At 37.5% G+C, this 26,282-nt stretch overlaps 2 protein-coding genes and 1 long non-coding RNA gene across 4 annotated transcripts; 1 reads left to right on the forward strand and 2 right to left on the reverse strand.

Annotated features, from left to right (window-relative positions):
* Window positions 1–9,112: 9,112 nt before the first annotated feature.
* On the reverse strand, window positions 9,113–11,919 carry LOC118437137. The gene is made up of 6 exons (XM_035855948.1): window positions 11,585–11,919; window positions 10,745–10,831; window positions 10,406–10,585; window positions 10,241–10,325; window positions 10,030–10,164; window positions 9,113–9,494 (listed from the first exon to the last, which is right to left on the reverse strand). Exons 2-6 carry the CDS (start codon window positions 10,773–10,775, stop codon window positions 9,464–9,466), a joined length of 462 nt encoding a protein of 153 aa, XP_035711841.1. The 5' UTR covers window positions 10,776–10,831; window positions 11,585–11,919; the 3' UTR covers window positions 9,113–9,463.
* Window positions 11,920–13,202: 1,283 nt separating this feature from the next.
* LOC118437136 lies at window positions 13,203–18,240 on the forward strand. The gene is made up of 5 exons (XM_035855947.1): window positions 13,203–13,508; window positions 13,600–13,860; window positions 13,971–14,045; window positions 14,556–15,423; window positions 16,400–18,240. Exons 2-5 carry the CDS (start codon window positions 13,600–13,602, stop codon window positions 17,572–17,574), a joined length of 2,379 nt encoding a protein of 792 aa, XP_035711840.1. The 5' UTR covers window positions 13,203–13,508; the 3' UTR covers window positions 17,575–18,240.
* A 666-nt stretch (window positions 18,241–18,906) lies between these two features.
* LOC118437138 lies at window positions 18,907–20,412 on the reverse strand. 2 transcript variants are annotated; one of them, XR_004835894.1, is made up of 3 exons: window positions 20,376–20,412; window positions 19,953–20,077; window positions 18,907–19,856 (listed from the first exon to the last, which is right to left on the reverse strand). It is a non-coding gene; the product is annotated as an uncharacterized LOC118437138 (long non-coding RNA). The 2 variants fall into 2 exon arrangements; XR_004835893.1 differs by lacking the exon at window positions 20,376–20,412 and having other exon boundaries at window positions 19,953–20,366.
* Between the last annotated feature and the right edge of the window lie 5,870 nt (window positions 20,413–26,282).

Genomic DNA, 26,282 nt, shown 5'->3' on the forward strand with positions numbered 1-26,282 from the left:
TTTGAAAATATGCATGGGCTTGATTTTTTGTAGGCGAAGACCAAGGAAATGTTGATGTGACCAATTTGTTTCCACCTAACATAACATTTGAAGATCAAAGGCTGACCACGCTGATCAACGAATTTAGAGGTTAGTTGTTGATTAATAATTTATTACAATTCTTACGTTTCTTGATGTACATAAAATTTTATGCACTATAGGATTTCAAGCTGTATCCTTACAAAATCAACTCATTCTCCAAGAAGAAATTCGCGAAGTCAAAAGTATGCTTCTTCGCAGTACTAATTCTGGAAATACACAATCCAGGACAGCAAAGGACACTTTGTGGCCACTAAGGAATGCAGAAGATTTAAAAAGAGTTGACGAAATTTTAAAAAATCCGGATATTTTCAATGAACAGGTATTTAATAAATTTATCATGAAATATCTACACAGCAATTGTGATGTTCTTATATTTTATTTAAATATGACAACTTATTTTTTATAGGTGCTCTTGTTATCCGGTCGTGGAGACACCGATGCTACCAAAACTGTCAACTTCTTTTTAAAATCCATAATTCAACACGAATTTGCTCTGCAGCTTCGCTTCACTTCAGATTCTGGAAAAGTTCCATTTAAAGGGACAAATTGTTGCAAACTTGTAAGAGGTGAGAATTTCATATCTTTTATTGTGTTTTAAAATATGGAAAACTCTAAATATCGTACATAATTATTTATTTTTATTTTCTTAGAAGCTGTACAAAAATACTTTTATCTCCTTCCCACCACATCAAATATTCAAAGGGAACTGACAGAGAGCAAATTAAATTCTCAAATTGCTAAGTGGCTACGAGATTCCATCAATCGTGGAGAAGAAGGAAAAGAAAATCGTGCAAAATATGGGAAGGCAAAGGTCAACACGGTCGCGACGGGTCAAGAAACAACTGAACAAAATGTTGACGATCATTAGAGATAATCCAACCAACTACTTACCATTAATTGGATCTCAAGCAGCAACAGACAACGGCGTAAATTTAGTAATTAATGACAATAATTTAATTGAAAATATTAGTATTGATACACATATCTCCAGTAGCGATAGTAGTGAGAACGAAGAAGAATTGCACAACGGTAAAACCCAAATAGAGTCACTAGATAAATTAGCAATGTTAAGAAATTGGGCAGTAATTCACAATATCAAACACAGTGCTCTAAAAGGTTTATTAGAAATTTGTCGGGAATGGTTTCCGTTGAGTCACTTTCCAATTGATCCTCGTACATTATTAAGGACTGCAACAAATATAAATATTGAAATTGTAGACGGAGGCTCTTTTTACCATTTTGGTTTAGAAAAAGGCATTAGAAGAATTTTGGAAAACAATACAAGAATTTTACTTTTTGATCAAGTTAGTATAAGTTTGGGTATTGATGGATTACCAATAAGCAAGAGTTCCAATTTACAATTTTGGCCAATAATTTGCAAACTTAATGGAGATATTTTTAAGAACAAGATATTCATCGTTAGTTTATTTTGTGGAAACCAAAAACCTCTATCACTTGAAAGTTTTCTCAACCCATTGGTAGAAGAGTTAATAACTCTAAATACAAAGGGAATAACCTATAATAACAAAACAATTTCTTTCTCACTGCAATACTTAGTCGCTGATGCTCCAGCGAGAAGCTTTATTAAAGGAACAAAAAACCATAATGCATATTATGGATGCGAGAGATGTTATTTTAAGGGTGAATATTCGGGTCGAGTAATTTATCCTGTTGGTCAAACTTACCCATTGTACACAAATGTTTCATTTTCGAGTAGATTATTTACCTCACATCACGAACCAAATTTTATTTCCCCCTTAGAAAGAGCGAATGTAGGCATGATAACTCAAATTCCTATTGACTACATGCACTTATGCTGTCTAGGAGTAATGAAGAAATTTATTTTAGTTTGGACAAGTGGACAAATTCCTCATAAATTATCCCAGAAACAAATAAATATAATCTCTTCGAGGCTTTTAAATTTCAGGACTAGGACACCTTCACATTTTTCTCGTAAACCAAGAAGCTTATCTGAGGTTAAGCATTGGAAAGCAACAGAGTATCGTAATTTTTTGCTATATTTTGGCCCAATTAGTTTGAAGGGCATTTTGTCCACTGAAAAATATCATCATTTCCTTTTGCTGCATTCCGCGATTTATATTTTAGCTTCTTCATTGGCAAATAGTACAAGTTGGATAGATTTAGCGAAAGATTTGCTGAATCAGTTTGTAATGAAAATACCTACTTTGTATTATAAGGAGATGCTAGTATTTAATGTACATTTACTGACTCATTTAGCTGATGATGTACGAATCCATGGCCCACTTGATAGCTTTAGTGCTTTTCCTTTTGAAAATTTTATGCAAATTATTAAGAGAATGTTGAGGTCAAAATATGCTCCGCTTAATCAAGTTGTTCACCGTCTCTCTGAAATGCATGATTTAGAAATGCCCTCTTCAAAACATTCCTTGAATTGTTCATTAAATATTTCCCCAAAGTTAGGAGATAACTGTTACTGCACCGTTGACAAAAAAGTGTGCTTAGTTGAGAGATACAAAAGTGAGATGATGTGCAGATTTTTTGAAATATATTCACAGCCAAAATCATATCCTTTTGAAAGCAAAGAAATTGGTATTATGTATGTCAGCAAATTGGGAATTTTGCAAAAAGTTGACACATCAATACTTTTCAAAAAATGTGTAATCCTGCCTTGTGGAAAAAAGAGTTTAATCATACCGTTGTGCAATTCATTTGAAACAAATAGGAGAAACTAAATATTATCATTATAAATATACTAGTATTAATTCGTATGTAAGAAATTATAAAAATGCAAGTTAATAAATATTTAGTAATGAAATATCGGTGTCTGAATGACTGTTTTTCAGTAACGATAAATAAGTACATATTCTGCACCAAATCGTAACTTTATATCGGCACTTATTTGGAAGATTTTTAGGTAGCTAATCAACACCTTAAAATATTGGTACATTTCGGTACCAAATAAATGGCACATTTCGTTACCAAATAAGCGCCTCTCGTCAGTACCCGCATCAGCAACACAAAGCGTTGCGTTTCGGTAATAGTGAAGTACCATTTTTCGAGTACTATTTCGACGCTTAGGTTGCGGCTCGGGATACATATGTATGTATGTACCTATATTTTTAATGATCACCGCAGCGCTGGTGAGCACTCTTAAAAATAATGTTATCCGTTTGAAAAGTACATGGATGCACTTTAAATTCTTTAAAGGGTGTTGATTTAATTCGTCCCGAATTAGGCTCATACCGTATTTAAGCAGAACTTGCAAACAAGTTTAAAAGAGAAATATGTACATATATCTGGTAAATTTTACGACGTGTAGAATAAAGACAAGCTCTAATCATGAGCATCATACTAATCACCAGAAGAACCCCGGTTTTAAGTTGCAAGTTTTAAAATATTTAGGAACATCGGAACGAATTAAGTCAACACCCTTTATATATTAAGCAACCTACACAATTTAGTTAAATCCAGGAAAACGTTTACTCTGGTTTCGTATAGTTTCTTTAACGCAGAATTCAGAGTGTATTTATTTTTCAAAAAGCTAAAATTAATTTTAAGAGTGCACATTCCACATGAGCGAACAAATAATTTAATAAGTATCTACATATTCAAAGGTTCTCCACGAGTTATCAATTGTGGGGACATCTTGGCGAGCACAGAATTAATTTATGAAGGTTTCATTTTCTTACAAGGTATGTAAAAGTCCTCGTGCATGCACTTAAACATTTATGTCGATACTTTCCCCTCGCTGCTTAAAATCTCGAATTAAGTATATCGAAAAGATTAAAATATTCATGTGAACTTCGATTATAAAATTCGATTTAAGAAATGTAGAGACCCAAACTCTGTAAGATAGTAAGCCTGCAGTGCTAGAGCTACATTAATAACAGAATGTTGTGTACTTTCAAATGTGTGTACGATCGTAAAACCTAGCTAGGATGGAGAGCTAGGAAAGCCACTATCACCTCCGGGAATGTGGCCCAGAGGTCCATTCGGCTCTGACTACAGAGACACCCAGGCAGGACAAATGAGTGATAGAGATCATAGGTAGATCTCACGGGAGAGTGGTGATATCCAAATGAGGACGGCACCGTGAAGGCGGAAGCAAGACGAATGAAGGTTGTTGGGCGGGGCGTCCACGGACCACAAAATACCCTAGCGCCCTTCCGGGCTCGGGCTAAGTGTCCCCATATGGCCTCAGCCGGGGCCGATCGACACTACCCACTTGCCCCTTCATCCCTTACAGCACAACCGGGTCATGGGACCCCCGTAGCCCCGACTACGCTGCCCACCGCCATGCACGACCCCGCTCCCACTCTTCCACCAACCACCCCCCATGGTCACCACCCGGACATATCAAACAATGACCTACCTGGGGGAGTCCTCCTGGCGTAGATCCTCCCGTGCACTGAGTCCGGCGAGATCCGTCTTCGCCTGATGGCTCAGCTTGTCGTTGCTGGGACGGGTGTGGCAGGGGGTGTTACCAGGCACGCAGGTGGGGGGTGTGAGTGGACGAGGCTCACATGGCGAAATGGCCTTGGGACACACTTTACTAGCCCTGGCACACCCGCGACCCAGATGGAAGAGGATCCAGTTGCAGAGCGAGAGAGAGACACGTCGTGCACGGTTGGATGCCAAAGAGGACCTCACGATCAACCACATAATAAAATCAAGTTCATCTTGAAATTTTGATTAGAGAAATTTATAATTTTAAAATTTGAAATTTATTTATCATTTCTTAAAATGTCGACCCCACTGTTATGGAAAGCACAGGATAACTGGTCCTTAGTTTTCAGTTATCTAGCTTGGAAACGAACAATTGAGTGGAATTCGAAACGACGGGAATACGTTTTTACCAAACTTTCGAAAAAGCTGTTAACACATGTTACTTTCTTATTTGTCTTCGTTTTTGGAGCGATGTTCCTGCCAGTGGCGGATAAATAGGGTATGTGGGGTAGGTCTGACAGAGGGGCCCCCGCACAGCGGGGGCCCCCGGGTGCGGCGTAGTGTACATATTGCTTAAGTTACTATACTTAAGTTTGGTCAACGAATTTCGAAAAATAAATTCACTGATACTTCGGATAAATCATTATTAAGTACTCGCATAACAAATAGTTTGAGGAACTACAAGTAGTTAGTTGAGTATTTATGGATATATGTTGAAGGTAATTAGGTTACGATTATTTTTTGTCGATTTGGAATAAATTTCTCACTGGTCAATTATAAATTGATAACCAGTCAGTGGTAGACCCAAATATATATTTTCGATTCAGGTTATAATCGTAATGTCATTTCCATTGTGGATTATTAATATGTAATCTTGGAAGGTGCTTTCTTGGGGTTCTAGCAATTTTTGCATGCCATTCTGTAAAATTTTCGCAAACTATACGTAGGTAGTAGCTTAGAAATCAATGTGGGAGCCCCTTGACCGAGGTGAGACCTTTTCTACCTAAAAACTGATTTTTTTATATTCTTGAAATATAACAAGTAAATATGTGCCAAAAATTATATTTCAACAAAATTTGACTAGAAAAAAGTTTCATATGTATCTGTCAAGAGGCCCCCAAATTTATTGGTAGTCGGACAGTTTGGCGAAAACCCTTTTGGCGAAAAAAATTCGCCAAATAAAAATCCCGTTTGGCGAAAAAAAAATTTCACCCACTTTGTGGCATTTTTAGTACGAGGGTTCCAAAGTAACTTTTGGCGAAAAAAAATGTCACATTTGGCGAAAATGAAGATTTCATGAGTATGTTAAATCATGAAGATAATACCACAAGAATTTACATATTCCTTTTATTTTCATATCTTAATGCATTTGCAGTTCCAGAAAAAATAAGGGTTCACAAACCATGTGGTTTATGCTTAGGCTGTTTAGGCATTTTCCAGATGGGTACCCGTCTGGAAATTAATTAACAGCGCGAGCAAAATGCTATGAGAATATTCTTTACAAAATTGATAACGGTACGGTCCTATATACCCAAGTTACAAACGAAAAAATATTGCAGATTCGATCACTTTTTTCGAGAAGTATTGAGTATGTAAGTAAAGGACTCGAGCGAATCATGAAAAATTTCGAACTTGGTTATCCAAGCTTGCCAGAAGTGCTCCAGACTATAAGTCTTAATTTCCTGGAATTTGAATTATCTAATAACATATACAATTGTTTTAATTTTAAGGCGTTTGCCTTGAATAAATGCGAAATTTGTATTTCGCCAAATGTGCTTTTAGGAGTTTTTCATTTTCGCTATATGTGACAAAAAATTCGCCATTCGGTACTTTCATCATATTTTTTTTACCACTTTGGCGAAAAATTATTTTCGCCAAACTGTCTGTCAATCAATTTATTATCCAGCTACTAAAGTATGCGAACATTTTGCGGAATCGCCTGTAGAAATTGTCAAATAAAAATTATGTTGGCCTATTTAATATTCTCCCCCTATTTCGATCTTCAAATTGGGAATTATTGAGACGATAGTCATAAGTGGTTAGGATTAAAAGTAACTGTACAACTTCAGTCATTTCTAAAGCGATACTGTCTGGCATAATTTTATTTCTGGGAGCGGTGCAACGTAGTAAAAACTGAATATTTTCTCTAGGAAGTGAAAATAGTTCGATAACACTACCAGACATTAAAAATATCGCCAATCGGAGTTCTTTTTAAGCAAATTCATTTTCCGTATCAAGTCAGAGCGCATAATTTAATTAACTTGACAGGAATTTTTCGCCAAAAAGTTTTTGAGGCCTAAAATCACGACCACGGCGAAATTAAAAGAATTGAAACATGCAAAAGCATATAGAAAGTGCATAAACCTATGCTTTTGTATATTTCAGTATATTTTATATTTTGTAATTCGCCACGGTCGCGATTTTAGGCATCAAAAACGTTTTTGGCGAAAAATTTCTGTGGGCGTCAAAGACATCGTACATTGTCGTATGATAGCTCATTTTCTTCGTAAGACCTAGCAGTTTCCAGTAAAATATATTAGAAAGTTAAAAAAAAATATCCAGGGAGTTTTATTTTTTAGCTCTCATTTCGAATTGCTAAAAAATTCTGACATTTGAATTTCGGCGACCTTAAAAATCGGCGACGCGGAATTATTCGGCTGAGTTTATACAAATGCGTGCGGAGTTTAGAACCTCTAAGTACACGGCATCATATCGTTACTAAATAAATGGCAATCGTTGTTAACTGTTGACAACAGTCTGTTGTTGTAACTCAATTGTATAATACACTGTAGTTAAGAATTTTCAATACCGTTAAATATCACAAAAAAATCCCACCTAGGGGCCCCGAGTTGGCTTTATCCGCCACTGGTGCCTGCCTTGTTTTTACACCGTCATGTCCAGCATTCTGACCAAGACGAGGACGGTGTCGACCATGAATTTAATTATCTTTGGGGTAATAGCGGCTACATCGCTGTTTGCCGGGTCGGCCGAATTGGCCGCGTCCATTATGGCGGAGGAGATCGTGATCGGGATTAACAATCTGATCAAATTGGAGCGGTCTCTTCTAAAAGGTTAAGAACTTAGGCTTTTGTCAATATGTATGCTGATAAGTGCTATTTTTCCGAAGAAAAAAGTGCAGAAAGCCAAACGCTAAAATCAATTGATGCGAATTGTTGCACAAATGAGTGAAATCCGAATTCAATTCCGACGAAATCCAAATTCATGCGTACCATGTATAGGTATTTACTTATAATTAGCGAAATATGTACATATTTGCCGGACATTTTCTCGCTAAGCTTGTCGCATCCACAAATTCTGCATTCTTTTAACAAAAAACTATCAAATTTATGGCACATCGATTTGCATGAAATCAATACTTACGTATTCTATGTATTTTATATTTGCAGGAACAAAAAATACAAAAATTCCCGATTCTCGCAAGGACGTTGTCGGCATCGCGTTAAACGTAGCCATAATAGTTTTAGCAATCTACCCCTATTTCGCTTTTATACCGATCTGTTATCTTAATTTAGATCCTTTATACCCCATCTTATTCCAAAATTTCCAAGGAAATTTATTCATCAAGACTTCCCTATTTTTCCTCCGAATCCTCCTCTGTCTCCCGGGTGCCATCGAAATCGCCCGCATCGTCTCTTCAACAATGTTGATTTTAACGATTGGGTTAAAATGCGCGCTTAATTCGATCCGAATCTTAGGCCTGCGATCCTGGCAGATATCCTTCCGCTTAAAGAGCAACACCTTATTTCTCGCTCATTCCCAATTAACGATAATCTTCTCGCTTATCATTATAATTCAAAGCACGGTGACCGCATTTTTAATGGGGTTCGGTCTGGTGGGGACGGTCGGGTATAATTTTGTCACCTTAAAGATGCATGGTCTCATTCCGATGCCGCTTTACTTGGTTTTTCCCTCGTGTTCCATTCTAATGCAGGGATTAATTAATATATTGATCCCGTTGGCGATTAGTGTGTACGAGGATTCGGCGGAGGTTCTGAACAAGTGGGTGTACTGGTCGCATAAGGCGGGAGAAGGCGGGTATCACGCGCTGTGTCAGAGGCGACTGAGGTCCACTCGGCCCCACTGGTTTGGCGCGGGTGTCGGTCAGTATACGCTTTTCGTGATAAAGAAGTCGACCAAGGTGACGTTTTACATGGCGATATTGAGCTACACAATTGATTCCTTATTAGCGATTGATGTTAAAGGTTTTACAGTGTGACATGATAAAATCTAATAAACCCTCGAACTAAATAATTGCCTTGGATATGTCCAAGTGACAAATCAATTTGAATTGAATCAAAGTTTATTTTATTTTTTTACTTTTTTGAACTTTAAAAATTTTTTTGCGAACGTTGCTAACGATGCGAATTTGACATGATTACCCTAATGAGTCATCTTGAGTTAGACACAAAATTTGATTTCAAAAATCCAATAAAATCTAATCCAATCTAAAAAAACAATGACATAAAAATTATCAACGGTTTCGACAGAATTCGTCGAAGAGTAGTACACCTTTATTTAAGCATAAATATGTCTTAACTGCTACATATTCTACAATTATATATGTAAGCATGTATTTACGTAATACTATTGTTGAAGTTCTAAAATATGAAATACCCTACACCGTTGAAGTTACTCATGTCGGCGATCAAAAAATTTAGGATATTTTTGAATGGGGGACAAAATTTTAAAAATTTTTTAAAACCTCAAATACCATGCGACACATGGTAGGCCAAGGTATTAATAATTAATCGCTGGGCCTATTATGTGGCATAGAATTTGAGGTTTTCAAACGTGTCCAAAAATTTTCGGTTACCGATATGAATAACTTTAATGGTGGAGGGTCTTTCATCTTTTGTAGCCTCAAGAACGGTACTCATCACCACTCCTTGCCCCCATTCCCAGAGAAGGTCTTTCCTCGAAATAGGTATGACATCTATAAATAGTAGTGATGATGATGGGTCACCCTAAAAACGTTAACACGAAAATTTAAAGAAACCACCAGCATCTGAACAATTAGTTCGCAGGATTGTATTTATTTTAGCGGGAGCAAAAGCTAAAAAGGATAGAAGATCCGTGTATTTATATAGTTAAGTGTGTAATTTTGACTGGTACCCATAGATATGTACATACATACTTACAACCACGTATTAAATAAATACTTCTCCACAAAAGAAACTACATATTCAAAAGAGTGCACTCTAAATAAAGTTAATTAAAAAATGCTATGACACAACTGGTCGTGTAAAATTTACAAGACGAAGGTAAAATTTACTCAAGGTTATAAGAAAAGGGTACAACGTTGGATACATTTTAATTTGTATAAGGTAACCTTTAAACAATCGTTACGTATAAATATGCCATCGCATGATTTACTCAAATTTTGGTAAATTGTAATTAGAGTTATGTATTTATAGTGTGGCAGGGAAGCTACTAGGATGAGAGAGAAGAAAACATTCTTATAAGCAAAAGTCAAATTATGGAAAATCCATTTTTTCTTACATATTCACCCCTCCCGAAAACGACGCTGAAGAGTTCCCCATTATTGCCACGCTATTATTGTCCCTTGTGGCTACGGCAGATTGCTCCAATCCAGACTTTGAAGTTGTAGGCATTCGGTTTATTCCTGACGGTTCGCTGGACAGACGCATATAAATCATTTCTTAAAATATACATATTTACATAACACATTCAATCCTGAGAGAAACTGTACATTTGTTGAGGAACTTGGGCCGACGAGGATGCCTTAGAAATGCCAACATTGATCTGTTTGCCAAATAGATCACTTAGGGCACCTCCTAAATATCGTGGAAATAAATTTTACAAATGAAATGAATTAATTAAAATACTATAAATTAAAATTATTCAAAGTTCATACCACGAATGGATTTTAAACTCTTAATGATTTCTTGTTTTGCTGTAATATCGGCCTCTAGCCTCGATTTTTTCTGCGTTTGTGCCGCAATCTCTAACGAGAGTGCTTCAAGTTTCTCATCTGTCGTGGTCACTTCGGATCTCACGAGGTCGACTTGAGCTATAAGCGCCTGGATCGCTGCGTCTATAAAAATTGCTAATTTCAAAAACTTACAATTTTGTGAAATAGCATTGCTTCAAAATCTGATTTAAATTTATAATGATCTGAATAATTGACATTCCTTCTGGCTTACATACACAGAAAAACTTTTAAAAGTTTTACTAATTTTTTTAGACAACTCACCGCAGGTTGATGCAATCATCCCGGGATCCATGTTATTAGCGTGATTTTAATTAAGGTTGTTATTTTTATTATTTAAATGTGTAAGGACTATTTTATTTAGATTGACGGTCAGTTTGGCGAAAGCCAGTTTGGCGAAAAAAAAAATTCGCCAATGTGGTAAAAAATTGCCATGAAAGTACTAAATGGCGAAATTATTGTCACATTTGGCGAAAGTAGAAAATTCATATAAGTACATTTGGCGAAATTTAAATTTCGCATTTCTTTATGTCAAATCGCTTGATTATAGGCCTAATTCTTGAGCTTTCCTAAAAATACTTTGACATAGGTGGAACCTACTCAATTATTGTCTTTGTGAACATGGACTTTGTAGAATCAATTGCCGCAGCCTCGAAATCTAGTATGATTTGAGAAGGATTATAGTTTTTGACGTTATCTTTTACAACATCAAACAGTATTTTGTAGCACTATTTTTTTAGGGAGAAGGCATAAACTGTTGGAACGCATTGTCGGCTTGTTCGCCTTATGCCGTAAACTGCTTCTTAAATGCAATGTATTGTGTAAAGTTGACCACTTCTTTTGAATATTTTTGGACATGATTTAAGCATCCCGTCACAAATCCATGTATCCGATGGTCCCCGGAGGGTTGAACGCTCTTCATGAGTAACGATTTTCACAAAATCCTCGTTTTCGCCAAATGCGACATTATTTTCGCCAAAAGGTACTTTAAATAAAATAAAACTAACGTACGGTGAAATGCATGGAATTTGTTTTTCGCCAAATGGGATTATTTTTTGGCGAAAGTTTTTTGCCAAAAGTGTTTTCGTCAAACTGACCGACTACCTTTATTTATCTAGATGTAACAGTCTAAGCCTGATTTGTGCTGCGGGTAAAAAACCAAAAATGACTGGATATTTTGTGGAAGATTTACATATATCACGACATGTAGAGAATTATTCCTTTGGGCTACTTTCTAATCCTGGAATTCTAAGGACTAGTGCCCTAAGGTGCACTGCTACATGCATATAAACAGCAACCAATAATACAGTCAGGAGCATAATTTTAAGGCCAATCATCCATCCAGAACTGATCGTGCAATTAATTTCGAAACTTTACATGTTATTACTTATGGAGAGGTCCCCCATTTAGCCATTGAGTATTATTTTAACGTTGGTCGATGCTCAATACTTCTAAGATGCACCATAATGCAATGCAATCAGTAATTTTGTCAAAATTACTAAATAAATACAGGCAAAATTTTAACCTAACCTAACCTAGGTTAAGGAAGGTTTTTTAAACAAGGAATGACCCACGTCTCGACAAATTGTGCTGTGCATGAATATGTAATTATAAATTAATTTTTGGTAATGTTTTTAAATTTCTTGTTTTTGCTTTTTATTGCTCCGAACCTAAGTGTGTTTTTTCTAAAAAAAAAAAAAAAAGTGACTTGTTCATGGTGTTAGCTTGAATATCCGCATAAAAATAAGCAGTAATTTCGATAATCAATAAAGTTAAGCATACACATGTATGAATTGTACGCGATTTACCATCTCTGAAAAACTATCGTTGCATAGGAAACTTCTGCTACCGAGTGAGCAAACAAATCCACCTCATCGTGTCGTGCCATTCTTAAGCCGGGTTTTAGCTGACGTCTGTGAAGTTGGAACCGGTTCTGGCAAAAATTGAGACTTGAAATAATACAGTATGCTCATGCAATATTCCTACCCAACGGCTTATATCTGCTGCCGTAAATTAAGTAATAAATGTCGCCATACCTCCAATGACCTAAATCTGTCGCCATGACCCCACTGACCTAGAAATGAGATAAAAATGTCGACCTGTCTCCAATAACCTGAAAATTAGCTAATAGTGACTCTAATAACTTAAAAATGACCTAAAAATGTCGTCATCCCTCCTTGACTTCCCCTGCGCGGGATTTGACTAACGGAATCCCTTGAAATCGAAAATGATACACAACTACATGCTCTACAATATCCCGCCGACCAGCATCCTGACAAGTTCGGGGGAGGGACATTTTTACAGGATGCGAGTAGCCGGGATCTTGTAGAGCATGTAGTTTTGTGCATTATCTTCGGTTTCAAAAGGATTCCGTAAGTCAAATCTCGCGTTGGGGAATTCAAAATCAAATCCTGACAGAACTTGACTAAACATTGACAAATGCTGGGCGGGAAATTTGTCATGATGCGGGTCGGCGGGATCTCATAGAACATGTAATTGTGCATAATTTTCGATTTCAAGGGATACCGTTAGTCAAATCCAGTACTGTGGGAGTCATGTAGGCATGGCCACATTTTTAGGTCATTTTTAGGTCACAGGAGGCATGGTGACATTTATTACTTAATTTATGGCAGCGGATATAAGCCGATTTTGTGGGTTGCTAATATTGCATGAGCATACTGTATTATGTTAAGTCTCAATTTTTGCCAGAACCGGTTCCATCTTCACACACGTTTTAACTGCTGTTGTTCTTGTTCTCAGCTTTTTGCAGCTGATGATTTTTAACTTAGAATATCCAATAGGTAATATTCATTAGATTGGAAAGGTCACCAATTTGTTTGTTACATCATCGACAAATATAACGGCATAATAAATTCATAACGATAATAAATCCCAAGTTTCACACAAAGGTCTAATAAAAATTCGGATTTTTGGATTGAAATTCCAAGGAAAGTACACACTTTACTGGCTAAATTTCTGCCGAGAAAACCTTCATTTTTATATATCTGGTATTTTTATATATCGTAAGGTAAGTTTTTACGTTTTTGGTACTAAGTGTTTTAATATTGGTTTAATATTTAGAATTAGTCTAATTTAATTATCACTTTCTTATCATGTAGATGGAATCTGATAGTGATGATGATAATAATAGTAATTCGTCGTTTACTTCTTCAATATCCAATCCACCCTCTGAGACGGCGGAACCACCTCCTAATAAAATTCCGAATTTGGATATATATCATCCAATTAAAGAAAAATTGTTCAGTTATCTTGACCAGTTTACCGTTGCCGTGAGATCAGGGGAATTTGCAGTGCAAATAAAATTGAAAACATCATTTCGTGAAGATGTGCCTCCCCCAATTGGTCTCAGGGTTACCAAGGTAAAACATTTGCAGTAAATTGTATGTATGACTATGATACATAATTATAGTTAAAGTGCTCTCTAAATTTGGAATAATTAAGAAATTAATGCTTATATTTCTTTACATAGTCTGGGAAACTAATCAAATTTCCGTTAGAAGTGGATGAACTGGAGATCGAGGAGCTGCCAGCTTCCGAGTTTGAGGTACAAATTTGATACAACTTTTCAATATTAATAACTAGCATATAAGCCCGTCTCCCACCGGGCGACTGGCTTATTTGATTTTCGTGAAAATTAAGTGGGATTGTTCATCATTCCACCGAGTTATTTTTGTATTGTATTTATATTATTAGCTGGAAACGTCTGTTGGCAAGGAAGTGAAACCCTCCACTTTCACTTCCGTCACGGAAAATTACTTTCACTTCCGTTGCAGACAAACACTTCCAGCTTATAATATAGATAAGCATACTTTTAGAAATTTTCCAACTCCTGTTCAAAAAAGGCAATTTGTCTTCGTAATTTTACCAAGTAAGCGCCAAGAAGGCATGTTAGCATTTGGAAAAATTATTACGCAAAATTTTGCTGAATGAGATCCCATATGGAATACAAGATTTTTGTGAGTACCAGAAATTAGGTCATGGAAATTAAGTTGTAATTAATTCATACATTACGGTTTTGATTATTATTTAATTATCTAATTACTTATTTTTCCAGATACTTAACAACAAGGATTGGTCTACATTCGAGAAATTGTTGAAAAATGAGATCGAAACCCAGTTTGGGTTAGCCAAGACGGGAAATCTTTCCATCTCTTTGAAAAAACTTATCATTCAGAAAGCCGGTAGCAAATTTCCGACCGATTTAAATAACTTATTAGTTACCTCACCGAAACGAAATGACGAGGAATTATTACCCCTCAAAAGCAAAACATCTTTTGCTCATCTCGTCATCCAACTGCCATCTCACTACACCGGAGGTCACATCCGTTTCAGGCATGAAGGAAAGCTCAAAGAATTTGACCTCTCTGCCAGCATGACTGCTTCGGAAGGATGGACTTCTCATTCTCTCGCGTATTATCCTCACCTTGACCAAATCCATGGCATCATCTCGTCCGGGGTCAGGTCATGTTTAATCTACAACTTGGAAATAGAATTGGCAAACCCGAAAACTGAAGTACCAGTGGCCCCCACACTAAAAAATATTGTGCCAAGTTTCTCTGAAATAGTTCAAGAATCAAAAACAATGGGGCTAAAAGTTCTACCACTGGTAATTCTGAAGAAATCGTACAACAACAACGCAATATGTAAATTTCTCGGAGATACTCTTCGCTATAATGGAGTCACCTTGTTTGAAGGTGTTCAAACGCAAGGTGGGGTTTCCCGCAGGAATTCGGACTTTTACGTCAACTGGACAAAATTGTTGCTCAGTGTGAACGTCCATGAGGAGGAAGGATTTTTGAATTTTTTCCGAAATGAGGAACCCGAAGTACCACGTACATTTCGTTTTTTTCAATTTCACCTGAAAGGAGATACTTATGAAAATCAGAATAATATGAAGAATATGCTGCTCTTCTTCCTATCGGGTGCAGTGCTAAAAAAATAACAACCGACCGAATAGATATATGTACGACTCTATCGGGTGGGTGATGATCCGGTAGTAAATTATTACTAACATTTCTTGTAGTATTCACTTAGGAGCACACATGTAACTTTTGCTTCGCGATCCGATCCACGATCCGATCCACCTCGATGGAAGGTACCGCGATCCGATCCAGGCGGATGGAAAGTATCGCGAGCCGATCCACGATCCGATCCACGCCTGGATCGGATCGGCTCGGCACGCGTTTTACGATCCATCGGCTCGCGATACACATAGTTACAAGTGTATTTATCACTGGTGGCAGACTCATTTTGTATCGCGAGCCGATCCACGATCCGATCCAAGCAGATGGAAAGTACCGCGAGCCGATCCACGATCCGATCCAAGCAGATTGAGAGTACCGCGAGCCGATCCACGATCCGGTCCTCGCCTGGATAGGATCGGATCGGCTCGTGGATCGGATCGCAATTTACGATCCGGTTCGGATCGCGATACACAAAGTTACAAGTGTGCTTAGGAGACATTTGCGAAACATTTACACAAGGGAAACTTCGGAGGTGCCCATCGAGTCCAGGGTGCCAACCTTTATACAACAATATACACAATGCATAACTTTAATAGTAAACGGAGGAGTTTTCTTGAAAAATTGACGAAATCTAAGTTTTCACGAAAAGTCCTACAGGTCACTATTAACATATTGGTGCGTGTAGGGACCCTGGACTTGGCACGTATGCACGTAGGAAGTTTCCCAGGGGAAACTTCCAGGGCTGGAAGCGTTGTGAATAAACCCCACAATGGTTGCGCGAAGTTTTAAAACCCGTTGGGTGACGTATGTCAAAAACGACAAAAATAATACGCTCTATTACAACTTTTAATATTCCGGATCAATACCCATTTGGTGTAAAGGTTAAATTTACATATATCTATTTGGAACGCATTTTTATTCCTAAAATATTCAGACTGTGAAGAAAACATTTACCAGAATGAAGACTGGATCAAGTCTCAAAGTTTTTGGAGATTTCAGAGTTACCTATTCCTCACCAAGTATAAACAAAATGTGGAGAAAAACACGCCAAAAAGTATCACTTTTTTACGCGATGCTTACTCCCTCGTATCCCTGGAGACTATTGCGGAAGGATATAAAGATTTATTTCCCAAAGTTTCACACTTTCAAAATCTTGTCAACAAATTCGCCCTCCTTGAAGACACCGAGCCTTTGAAGAAACTATTCCAAATCTGTCAGAAAAGGGCCGCCGATTTTACCGCAGTGTTCCCCTCTCTTTTGAAATTCGGAGTGGGATGGAACGCTTTACAATCCGTGCTACAAGACTATTTCGCTTTAGACGGAATCAAAACTGGGGAAAAATTTCTCGACAAAGCCAAACAATTTAGATTATTCGTGGCCGCGGAAACTTTGGACAAAAGCATAATCCAATTTAAATTTGAAACTTTTGAAGCCTTCACTAAAAAATTTAAGGAGTTATACGCCGCTCAGAAATTTACCACGTACAATCACGAGACCCTAACCGTGCTAGAGTTCTTCCTTATCGCCGAGGTTTTAAGGTACAACATGTTAGAATTTGCGAAATCAATTCCTCCCACTTTCCTCAAGAGGGTTTTATGTTCGAAGAAACTGGTCAAAGAAAAGTTTGGCGTGATGTGGGTCCGATTAGTGACGGATATTTATTGCTGCACAAATCTAATGGACGATTGCCAACTAGATGAAGAAGAACTAGAGTGCAGGGTGTTAGCCAGCTATTTTCAACTGGTGGAAAAATTTGGGGTGGATATCACCGGGATTTTGGGAAATGTGAAGAAATACGGGGTCCTGGTGAAGGCTCTGGCACGTCATACCTTTGAATACGAAGGCAAACCGGGTCACGATGAGTTGGACGAAAGTGATGAAGAAGATGAAGATGAGGATGAATATGATGAAGATTATGATGTTGATAAAGGATCACTGCCAAAATTTTGGGTTCCATTTGTAACAAAGTTGGAGGCAAGGATTGAGGCGGTTATGGCTGCCGAAATAGGTAATCAGGGAGGTCAGGGTAATACCTTTGACCTGGCGGAGGGAACTGAAATGCTGGAAGAGCTAAGAAAATTACTCGCGACTGTAAACGAGAAAAAATAGACTGTGATGAAGAGGAGGATTCAGCGTAATTATTTTTTTAAATTTTAGACTACAGGTGATACAAGTGTGTTCTAAGATTTTCATTAATTAGTGAAACTCAGCCTCAATTATTGGCATTTCTTATTAGTAAGGTTCAGTGATACGTATGTATGTACACCGGGATTTGATATAAGTACCTAAGCTCTGAGAGTGCCGAGCACACTACTTTATCCATTTCAGTAAATAATATAATAAATAAATAGATTTAAAGGTTGCAAAGGTTTGTTATGACTAAATTAATCACAATTGTAACAAAAATTCCATGCAATTTTATTTAAGAAATTGTTAAAAAATATTTATATACTAGTTCAAATATGATTAAAATAATGTCTGAAAATATGCTGTAAGAATTTGTGTGATAAATTTATAAATAATTGGATTACACCGAGTTAAGGTTTCCTCAAAATTATATTTTCATAAATATAGTTGAAAATTTTAAGGTGAAAAAATTTTCTATGTCCACATTTTCAGGTTTTTTCAGCACAAATATTTATTTTACGCGCATACATATCCGCACTTTAATCATGTGTGTTAAAACTCCAGGGTTTGGGGTTTAGTTATTAGTTAGGGGCGGTCCATAAATTATGTCACGCGAGAGGGGGGAGGGGTCCAACGCTCAATTGATATCGTGCCTATGTATGTGACACATGTTAAAGGGGGCAGGGGGAGGGGGTGTAGAAAATCACGATTTTTGCGTGACATAATTTTGGGATCTCCCCTTACGCCCCCATACAGCTATACTGTTTTATTAAGGGGTGAAAGCCCTTTATAAGATCGTTATGTCCGTCTGTCTGTCCATACCATTTAGAAAAAACTGACAGTGGCCCTGGAATTGTACGAAAAGATCGCAAAAGTCATTCCATTGTACATAGTGCGTTGCTTAGAAGAACACTAATTTTTAATTTATTATCAAACGTTTAACGAGAAATATCCAAATCCAATAATTTAATTTAAACTTAAATTTAAGCTGTTATAGGTGTATTAAGGATTATAGGTACACATTCGATTTACAGTATTTATGTTTCTAAATTAAAATTTCTTAAAAATGTGGAAACAATTATTGCAGGTGATTTTCATCATGGTTTAAAATTTTTTTGAGAATGTAGATAGTTTCTTGGTATATTTTTAAGTTGATGTACTAAAAAATGTGAAATTTCAAAAAAAGTGAGTTTGATGTCGAATATGGGAAAGTAACTACCTGGGATGAATAACATGAACAATTGTTTTTAATTTACACTTTTCCCAATAATTTGGATCTTTGCAGTGCACATGAAAATTAGTTTTTAAATTAAGGAAATCCGGATTCATTCCAAAATTCATTCCCGATTTCGGATAATTCGAAATCCTAAAAATCCGGATTTTTCGAATTAGAAGTATCCGGATTTGGCAGCCCTAGGCGTGTAATATTTAGGATTAGTGCAAGATGGGAACACCGTGGATTTCTGTAATTTCTCTTGCTGGAGATGGCGACGATGCGTTTGTGAAACATGTAAGCTTGCGAAATAAGAACATGTCCATTTGCTTGGTAAATTTGCGAAAAAAATCGTATGGTTTCCAGCAAAATTTTTTGCGAAATCTCGCAAAACTTGGCAAGTTATGTTGCTATGCTCAATTTGCAAGTTATGCGAAGGTTGACTTGAATACGTTCATAATTACCAAACTGTGTTAACTTACTGTTAACATTGAAAGCAATTTTTAAACGATTAGTTGCTTATAATTTTCTACGCACTGGTAATACTTTTCTACCGTCGGAACGAACAGGTGTTGAAATTATTAATAACTGGTAAGAATTATTTTACCAGCCATAAATTTTCTTGGGGAATATGTGTTTTTAGTAGATTGGCGAGATTTGCAAAGTCATATTTTGCGAATCCCCTCACGAACGAAATATTTTGATTTTCACAAGTTTGCTAGATGAGTTGCAATGCGAAATCAGAATTTGTCGTGAGTACGCCCAATCTTCCTTCACAAACCTACTAATCAAAATCTTGAACTTTTTAAGTTGCGACTTACTATCCGTTGGTTGAATTGATTTGTTAATGGCCACGACATTGGGATGAATTCTCACTCCTTCGGGGGAGATGTAATTGACCTCCAGATAATTCAGGGCGGGATTCGCGTCGTTTCTTTCAAGTTGAAATTCTGGGTGTTTCGCAGCAATTGCATTTTGTGCGACATCCTGTCAAAATATCTTGATCCGCCAGTTGTCACAGTTCCCTCTTACCGAAAACCAAATAGTGCGCCTGTAATATTTTATGAAACAAATTAAATAAACAACTTTACTAAAATTATTTTAGGTTTAAATAACAAATCAGAATATATGTATTAGAAACTCGTACTTTAATATGCAGGTCGACATTGCGTGAAAGTAAATCCTCCAAAATCGTGCAAACAGGAATAAGCCTAAATGTATGTGTAAAGGTTATGTTCCCACTTATTCTAATTTTATGAGTGTTAGCAAATCCTTAAATTTTATACTGTATCTCTGAGGGTATTCATTTCGAGTTCGCATAGTGAGCAACGCAAAAAAATAAAGTTCGCAAAAAATTTTGGCTTGGAAATTGTGCATTTCCAAGGCTAGTATTTAGTTCGCAAATTACTCTTTAAAACTCTTTAAATCTCGTCATTAGGTACGGAAGTTTTACGTTTTGAAATTTTGTACATGCAATTTTACGAACTGTAATTTGCGTTTCACTTCGTTGCTTCGCAAAATTTCAAAAAAGTTCTGTTGCGATGCGAACATGCGAACTCGAAATGAATACCCTGTCAGTTGAAATATGTAAGTGGACGAAATATTCATCAAGCACTGACTGGATTTCCTGACGGGCCCAAGAATATATATACAGGTGTCTGGTACATATGTACAGTTATCTGATACAAAATGAAGCTTTATTTAAATGTAAATACGTATCATTGAACAACACATGGAAAACAAGGTCAGGGTGAAGAACTTGCTTAATTTACATACATATATTTATACCCAGCAGGTCTGGGACAATCATAAATAGTTAAAATTATACCATGTTACACACGTAGAAGAAAATGATGAAAAGTGTCCTTTTAGTTCATAGGTGTTTATGTAATTGACAGGAGCCGTTAATACTACCGTTACGGAGGAACCGTTAATCACATGTTATGTTGAAGGCCAGAATGAGTTAAAAGATGACAGCGTTGTCAAAGTGAGAATACCGTTAAAAGATAATTTTACTGTATCGTATACGATATGGTATTCAAGGGTGTATACATACATACTAAACAGGATTTTCCCTGGAAGGGGAAATCTTAGGAGGGGAGCTTGCGAGGTTGATAATAACAGATCTCGATGCCCTTTGGATATGTGATAGGGTCTCATGAGTGTACTAAAACCCTGAAGTGGTTTGGCTCCATGGCCACATTTGCGCCCGCCACACCCACTCAAAAATGCCCAAAAAACGCTTTCACTCCAGTTCTCACTCACTCAAATCCACGCCAGAAATCCAATTTTACTCGGATTTTGAAATTTCTTTCACCATTACGCTCCCAGATAGTTGCTTTCTTCAATTCCATATCAAACTCAATTTTGCTGATGATTATTTCGCAGGCGTAATTTGAGTTGTTGATTACTACAACAATCCTCATTCAGAATTTCAAATTTTAAAAATACTAAAAATTTCGAAAAAATTGGGTTTGATATTGGATTGAAGAAAGCAACTATCTGGGAGTGTAATGATGAAAGAAATTTCAAAATCCGAGTAAAATTGGATTTTTGACGTGGATTTGAGTGAGTGAAAACTGGAGTGAAAGCGTTTTTTGGGCATTTTTGAGTGGGTGTGGCGGGCGCAAATGTGGCCATGGAGTCAAACCACTTCAGGGTTTTAGTACACTCATGAGACCCTATCACATATCCAAAGGGCATCGAGATCTGTTATTATCAACCTCGCAAGCTCACCTCCTTAGTGGAGTACCGTGTACAGTATTAAATAAATATTTTCTGTTGAATTTTTGCGACACAGCTATTGGAGAATTTATTGTTCTAGCGACCAATTTTTCTTCTGGTTAAGATCAGTGCCCCAAGCGCTTTAATTGCAAGTAATTCGGTATAACTCTGATTTCGTTATTATGTAGTAAACCCTCATAAAAATATGAAACGACCAGGCGAAACGGCAAGCCGTTTTTGTCGTTTTGCCGAGAAAAAGTTAGCGGCATTTATAATTCCAGCCCCACCCACTTTAGTACAGAAGTTGAATTTGTCGGATTTATAATCCTTTAATTGTTCCCGAAAAGAAGATCCTACGTCATTTCATTAATATTTCTACTCTCGAAATTCTACAGCGATTTCATAAATTTACCCAATTTCACAAAATTACTCTCCCTTTCATGGACATCGCATGCCGTCGGCTTGGACTACATTTAATTACCTGATAATGCTTGTGTTTACACAACCTTGAAAAATTGAATCAACTGAGACAATTAACCCTTTGCGATAGCGGTGTTCCCTTTCACGACCCTATCAAAGAGCCCTGATTTGTTAATATTATCCAGATAGAATTAGTAACGGCCGGAGTTTATTTCTGAAACATTTTGGAAGTAGGGGTTTCTTAGATTTTAGGGCCTACGCGTGGCTGCATTATACTGTAACGCCCCCTGTTCTAACTATGGGGTTTGTGTGTCCCTGTCCACACCCACTTTCGTGGATGTCCCTTATTTTGTGACTTTTGTGCGAATAATTATGTAGATGTTCACTTTTTTTGGAAAGATCAGAAAATATATTTATTTATATCAATACCGACTGAAAAATATTGATTACCGAAATGCTAGTATTATTAAATACGTGGGAGAGCTAATGGCTATTTTATATTTTACACCTTATCTAGACGGGAACTAATTCTAATTTAGGAAACTTAAAAATATGTAACCTTGATGGTTGCTAAATTAGACCTTCATCATTTGTGTCTAAAACTACACTCTCCTCTTTTCATCTCTGCTTACTCTATATATGTACATCTATGACGTAGCAGTGCTTGTAGCGCTGTTACCACCCTACGCTCCTCTTCCCTATCTTTTTTTCCCCTTCGTGATCAGAGTTGCCTAATACGTCACGAATTCTAATTTTTCATGTTCTGAGGAACCGTATACGTTCGGTACCGACTTTTCTGATCTAAACTTCTTGCAGGTATATAGAGTGATAGTTGATTATCACTTCCTGAAGAAGTTATTTGAGAAAAGGTCACGAGCGCATCTATACGGTCGAATCATGTCATGGATTTCTACCTTTTATATCTTGCGATTGACCGTACACCTCATACTTCGACCTTCCTCAACTTTTACTTTGATAGAACTATAGAAAGATAGTTGATTATCTTATCTATCAAAGAAAAGTTAAGGATAAGGCAATACCCGAGGTATGGGGCCTGATCAAACTTGCAACTTCACCTACATGTGTTTGGTTAACCATGAGAGGCGAGTTGATACAGACATATAACACTCTGCATATGAAACTAAATCTATGTCGTTGAATCCCTTGACCTTTGGAATGGTAATGTCGCATATGCATTATCATTACAAAGGTTGCAATACCACCTTGACTATCCCGGGTTAGGATTCACAATCTATAATCTATAAATGATAAATATTTATGTATATGCCGGCGGTCTTCCAGAGTTCAGCAAAATGCAATTTAGATTTCAGTTCGATCGGCCGAACCAAATATTTTGTTTGAAACAACAATGATCATCCAACTTGGATTAACTAATCCAAATTTTATGCAATTGTAGATTATATGCCGGGCTATCAGATTGGTGAAATATAGTGCTACTTTATGACATGTATTAAAAGTAGTTGTGCAGAAGCAAGTTAAAAGTAATAATTATTGGTCATGTCATAATTTAAGCGATACGTATAAAATTCAAAAGACATTATAATATACATACCCGCCCGCCCGAAACCCGACTGAATATTGGTCAACCCAACCCGACCCGCCTGACTCGAGCTTTTGCTGTGCCCAACCCGACCCAACCCGACTCAAACTTGCTCGACCCGAACCTGACCCGCCCCACTGGGCAATTTCCGAAGCCCAACCCGGCCGAACCCAGTCGGGTCGGGTTGGGTCCGGGTCTCCCCGGTTGAGTCGGGCGCCCGACACATATTCTTCCGTCTAAAAACGAAAATAAAAGAAATTTTTACGAATACGCAGCAAACCACAGATTAAAAAGTAAACAATGAAAGACAATGTTAAGTATGTAGCACAACCTATCGGTTGCCCGACTCAACCCGACCCGCCCGACTCGAGCTTGTGCTATGCCCAACCCGACCCGACCCGACTCAAACTTGCTCGACCCGAACCCGACCCTCCCGACTGGGCAATTTTCGATGCCCAACCCGCCCGAACCCAGTCGGGTCGGGTTGGGTCCGGGTCAACCCGACTCATCTCTAATACAAACTTTAACTTCAATATCAATGACATTTATTTTAGTTGAAATAACAACAAATATTCATTTCACAAATTATTTGCATAACAGTTTAATCGGTTTAAAGAAAGGAGCGTATCTAAAAGATACGGTTGGACATCCGCCTTAGAAATGGGGTGGGTTTAATTCAAAACGACGTAACATTTGAATCTAATTATATTTTTTTAATGTAGCCCATGAAAAGGCTGGTGTACTTGCTCGAATATTTCAAATCTTTGCATGCAGTCCCTCTCCGATTGCGGGACACATGTTTGACGCCGTTCATCGAAGAAGTAGTCGGTCAAGCAATAAAGCGTTTTCACAAGTATTTGATTCAAACAACCAAAAAACTCAATACAGTTGCGGGGGCTGGCGTAATAACCGTCCGGCCGTCCAGTGCATGTGATGGTAGGTGATGGGCATATGTACTCGTCGGGGTGGACACATGTGAGACGGCTGGGGTGGAAAACCAGGAATGTCGGGCAGGAATATTCTCTAACCTGTCCGTTCAGACAGCCAATGAACCTTGAACAATTGGAGGGGTGTTGGTAGTATCCGTCCGGTTTTCCTGAGCAGTTAAAGGAAATGTCGGGTTGAGGTGTCGTTGTGGTGGGTCTTGTAGTTGTGGGTGCCTGCGAGGGGGTAACGGTGGTCAAAGTACTGGTCACGTTTGTCCGCGTGGTAGTCACTGTAGTCGGCGTGGAGGTCGTCGCCGTAGGGGTTGTCGCTGGCGAAGTTTCCGTGGTTACCGGTTCTGTCGGTAAGGTTCCACCCATGCCGGGATCGCACTCGTACGGATCCAGGGATACACCCGCTTCAATCTCATCTAATGATACCTTCTACGTATCCGTTAAAGGAAGGCATTAAATAACATAAATGCTTAAAATAGGATGTCATAATTAATATCTCTTCGGCGCCTTACTTCAAATAAGCAACCCAGGTAGTCCATTAGCATTTTTTGATTATATACTGCCCAAAGGTTTCGCAAGGAAAACTCAGTTATTGCAGTCGCAATACCTTTGTGATACGCCTCGTCAGAACTATTTGTTCCTTGAAATAAGTACGAGTAGGGAACGTAGTTAGAGTAATAGGTGTATGCTGCATTCAAGACAATGTGGTTGGTTGCATCCACGTCGTAAAAGTAGTAGAAGGTGAGCACGGTAAGGTTCGACTTTATCATGAAATTCCCGTTACCAACGACTGGGGCAGCGTTTTCTAGGCCTTGTAGGGTGTACGTTCCTAGAATTTATTGAAATTCATGAAGCACGTTTTGCAAATATTTGGAAGGCACTGGTTTCAAAATTTCTGTCGTGTATGTTATGTACATAGAATAGCGGGATTACTAGTCAAATTACTAATTCGATATGAAGTACACCGGATCCCTTAGTACCTTAATCCCCTAATGCCTTGATCCTTTGATCTCGCAATTCCCTAATTAATTAATAGGTAACCCACTTTGCATGCGTGAGTAAGATTGTTTGTACTTTTTTATTGTTACGTATAATAATCAAGGTTCTTCAGCCCATATCATAAAATTGTGGTGATTCTTTATGCAAATACGGGTGATGCCAGCTACTTGCCAACTTTTCAAATTAAGCGCGTGAGTATTTTAGCATCCAAGAACATAGAGTGATAACAAAAAATACTAAATAATGCAGAAAATCAGTACCAGTTATGACGAGATTCTATGTACTTTGCAATTTTACCATCAAGTTCATAATCAAAGAACTCCTCAAATTTTATCTCGATCGACGACCCAGTATCCAACCCAATCTCAGGTAGTCGAGTCCAATCTGCAGACAGCCGTAGTTCTGTCTTGCTAAAAAGTTACAATATCATGGTTATCAAATTATTTCAAACTTTACAAAAGAACTTGCTTTATGGGTACGACAAAACTGTTTGAAACATCCCCGCCACGAAATAAGTTGTCAGGAACGGTGTAGGGCATCCGCATCACCATGTAGTTGTACAGTCTAACTTTCGAAGCAATGAAGGACTTCAATCTGGGGGTTCTCGGGGCTTTGGAAACAAATATTTAGGTGACTTTTAACTCATGATGGCATAGTAAAAAAATATACCCTTTTCTTCCGGACTTCCCTAAATTAGGAAATATAGCGTTCTTAATTTGAAAAGGAGTGCCAATGCCAAGGAAAAAATTATGATTAATTACATACCTCAGCCGTGACATAGTGTAGTAAGAGCCCAAAAATAAGGGACAGCATCAATTTACAAAATTTGTCCATA

The sequence above is a fragment of the Folsomia candida genome, unplaced genomic scaffold, assembly GCF_002217175.1.
Source record: "Folsomia candida strain VU population unplaced genomic scaffold, ASM221717v1 Fcan01_Sc012, whole genome shotgun sequence".
In the NCBI taxonomy this organism is placed as follows: Eukaryota; Metazoa; Arthropoda; class Collembola; order Entomobryomorpha; family Isotomidae; genus Folsomia; species Folsomia candida.

Excerpts from the sequence above, each read along its gene's own strand:
- LOC118437136 (XM_035855947.1), top strand. The coding sequence starts at position 13,600 with ATGGAATCTGATAGTGATGATGATAATAATAGTAATTCGTCGTTTACT. Across the intron at positions 13,861-13,970 it reads TTGGTCTCAGGGTTACCAAG|TCTGGGAAACTAATCAAATT; the intron begins GTAAAACATTTG and ends TTCTTTACATAG. Across the intron at positions 15,424-16,399 it reads GCTGCTCTTCTTCCTATCGG|ACTGTGAAGAAAACATTTAC; the intron begins GTGCAGTGCTAA and ends TAAAATATTCAG.
- LOC118437137 (XM_035855948.1), bottom strand. The coding sequence starts at position 10,775 with ATGGATCCCGGGATGATTGCATCAACCTGCG. Across the intron at positions 10,586-10,744 it reads GATGATTGCATCAACCTGCG|ACGCAGCGATCCAGGCGCTT; the intron begins GTGAGTTGTCTA and ends CAATTTTTATAG. Across the intron at positions 10,165-10,240 it reads GCCCAAGTTCCTCAACAAAT|CGAACCGTCAGGAATAAACC; the intron begins GTACAGTTTCTC and ends GCGTCTGTCCAG.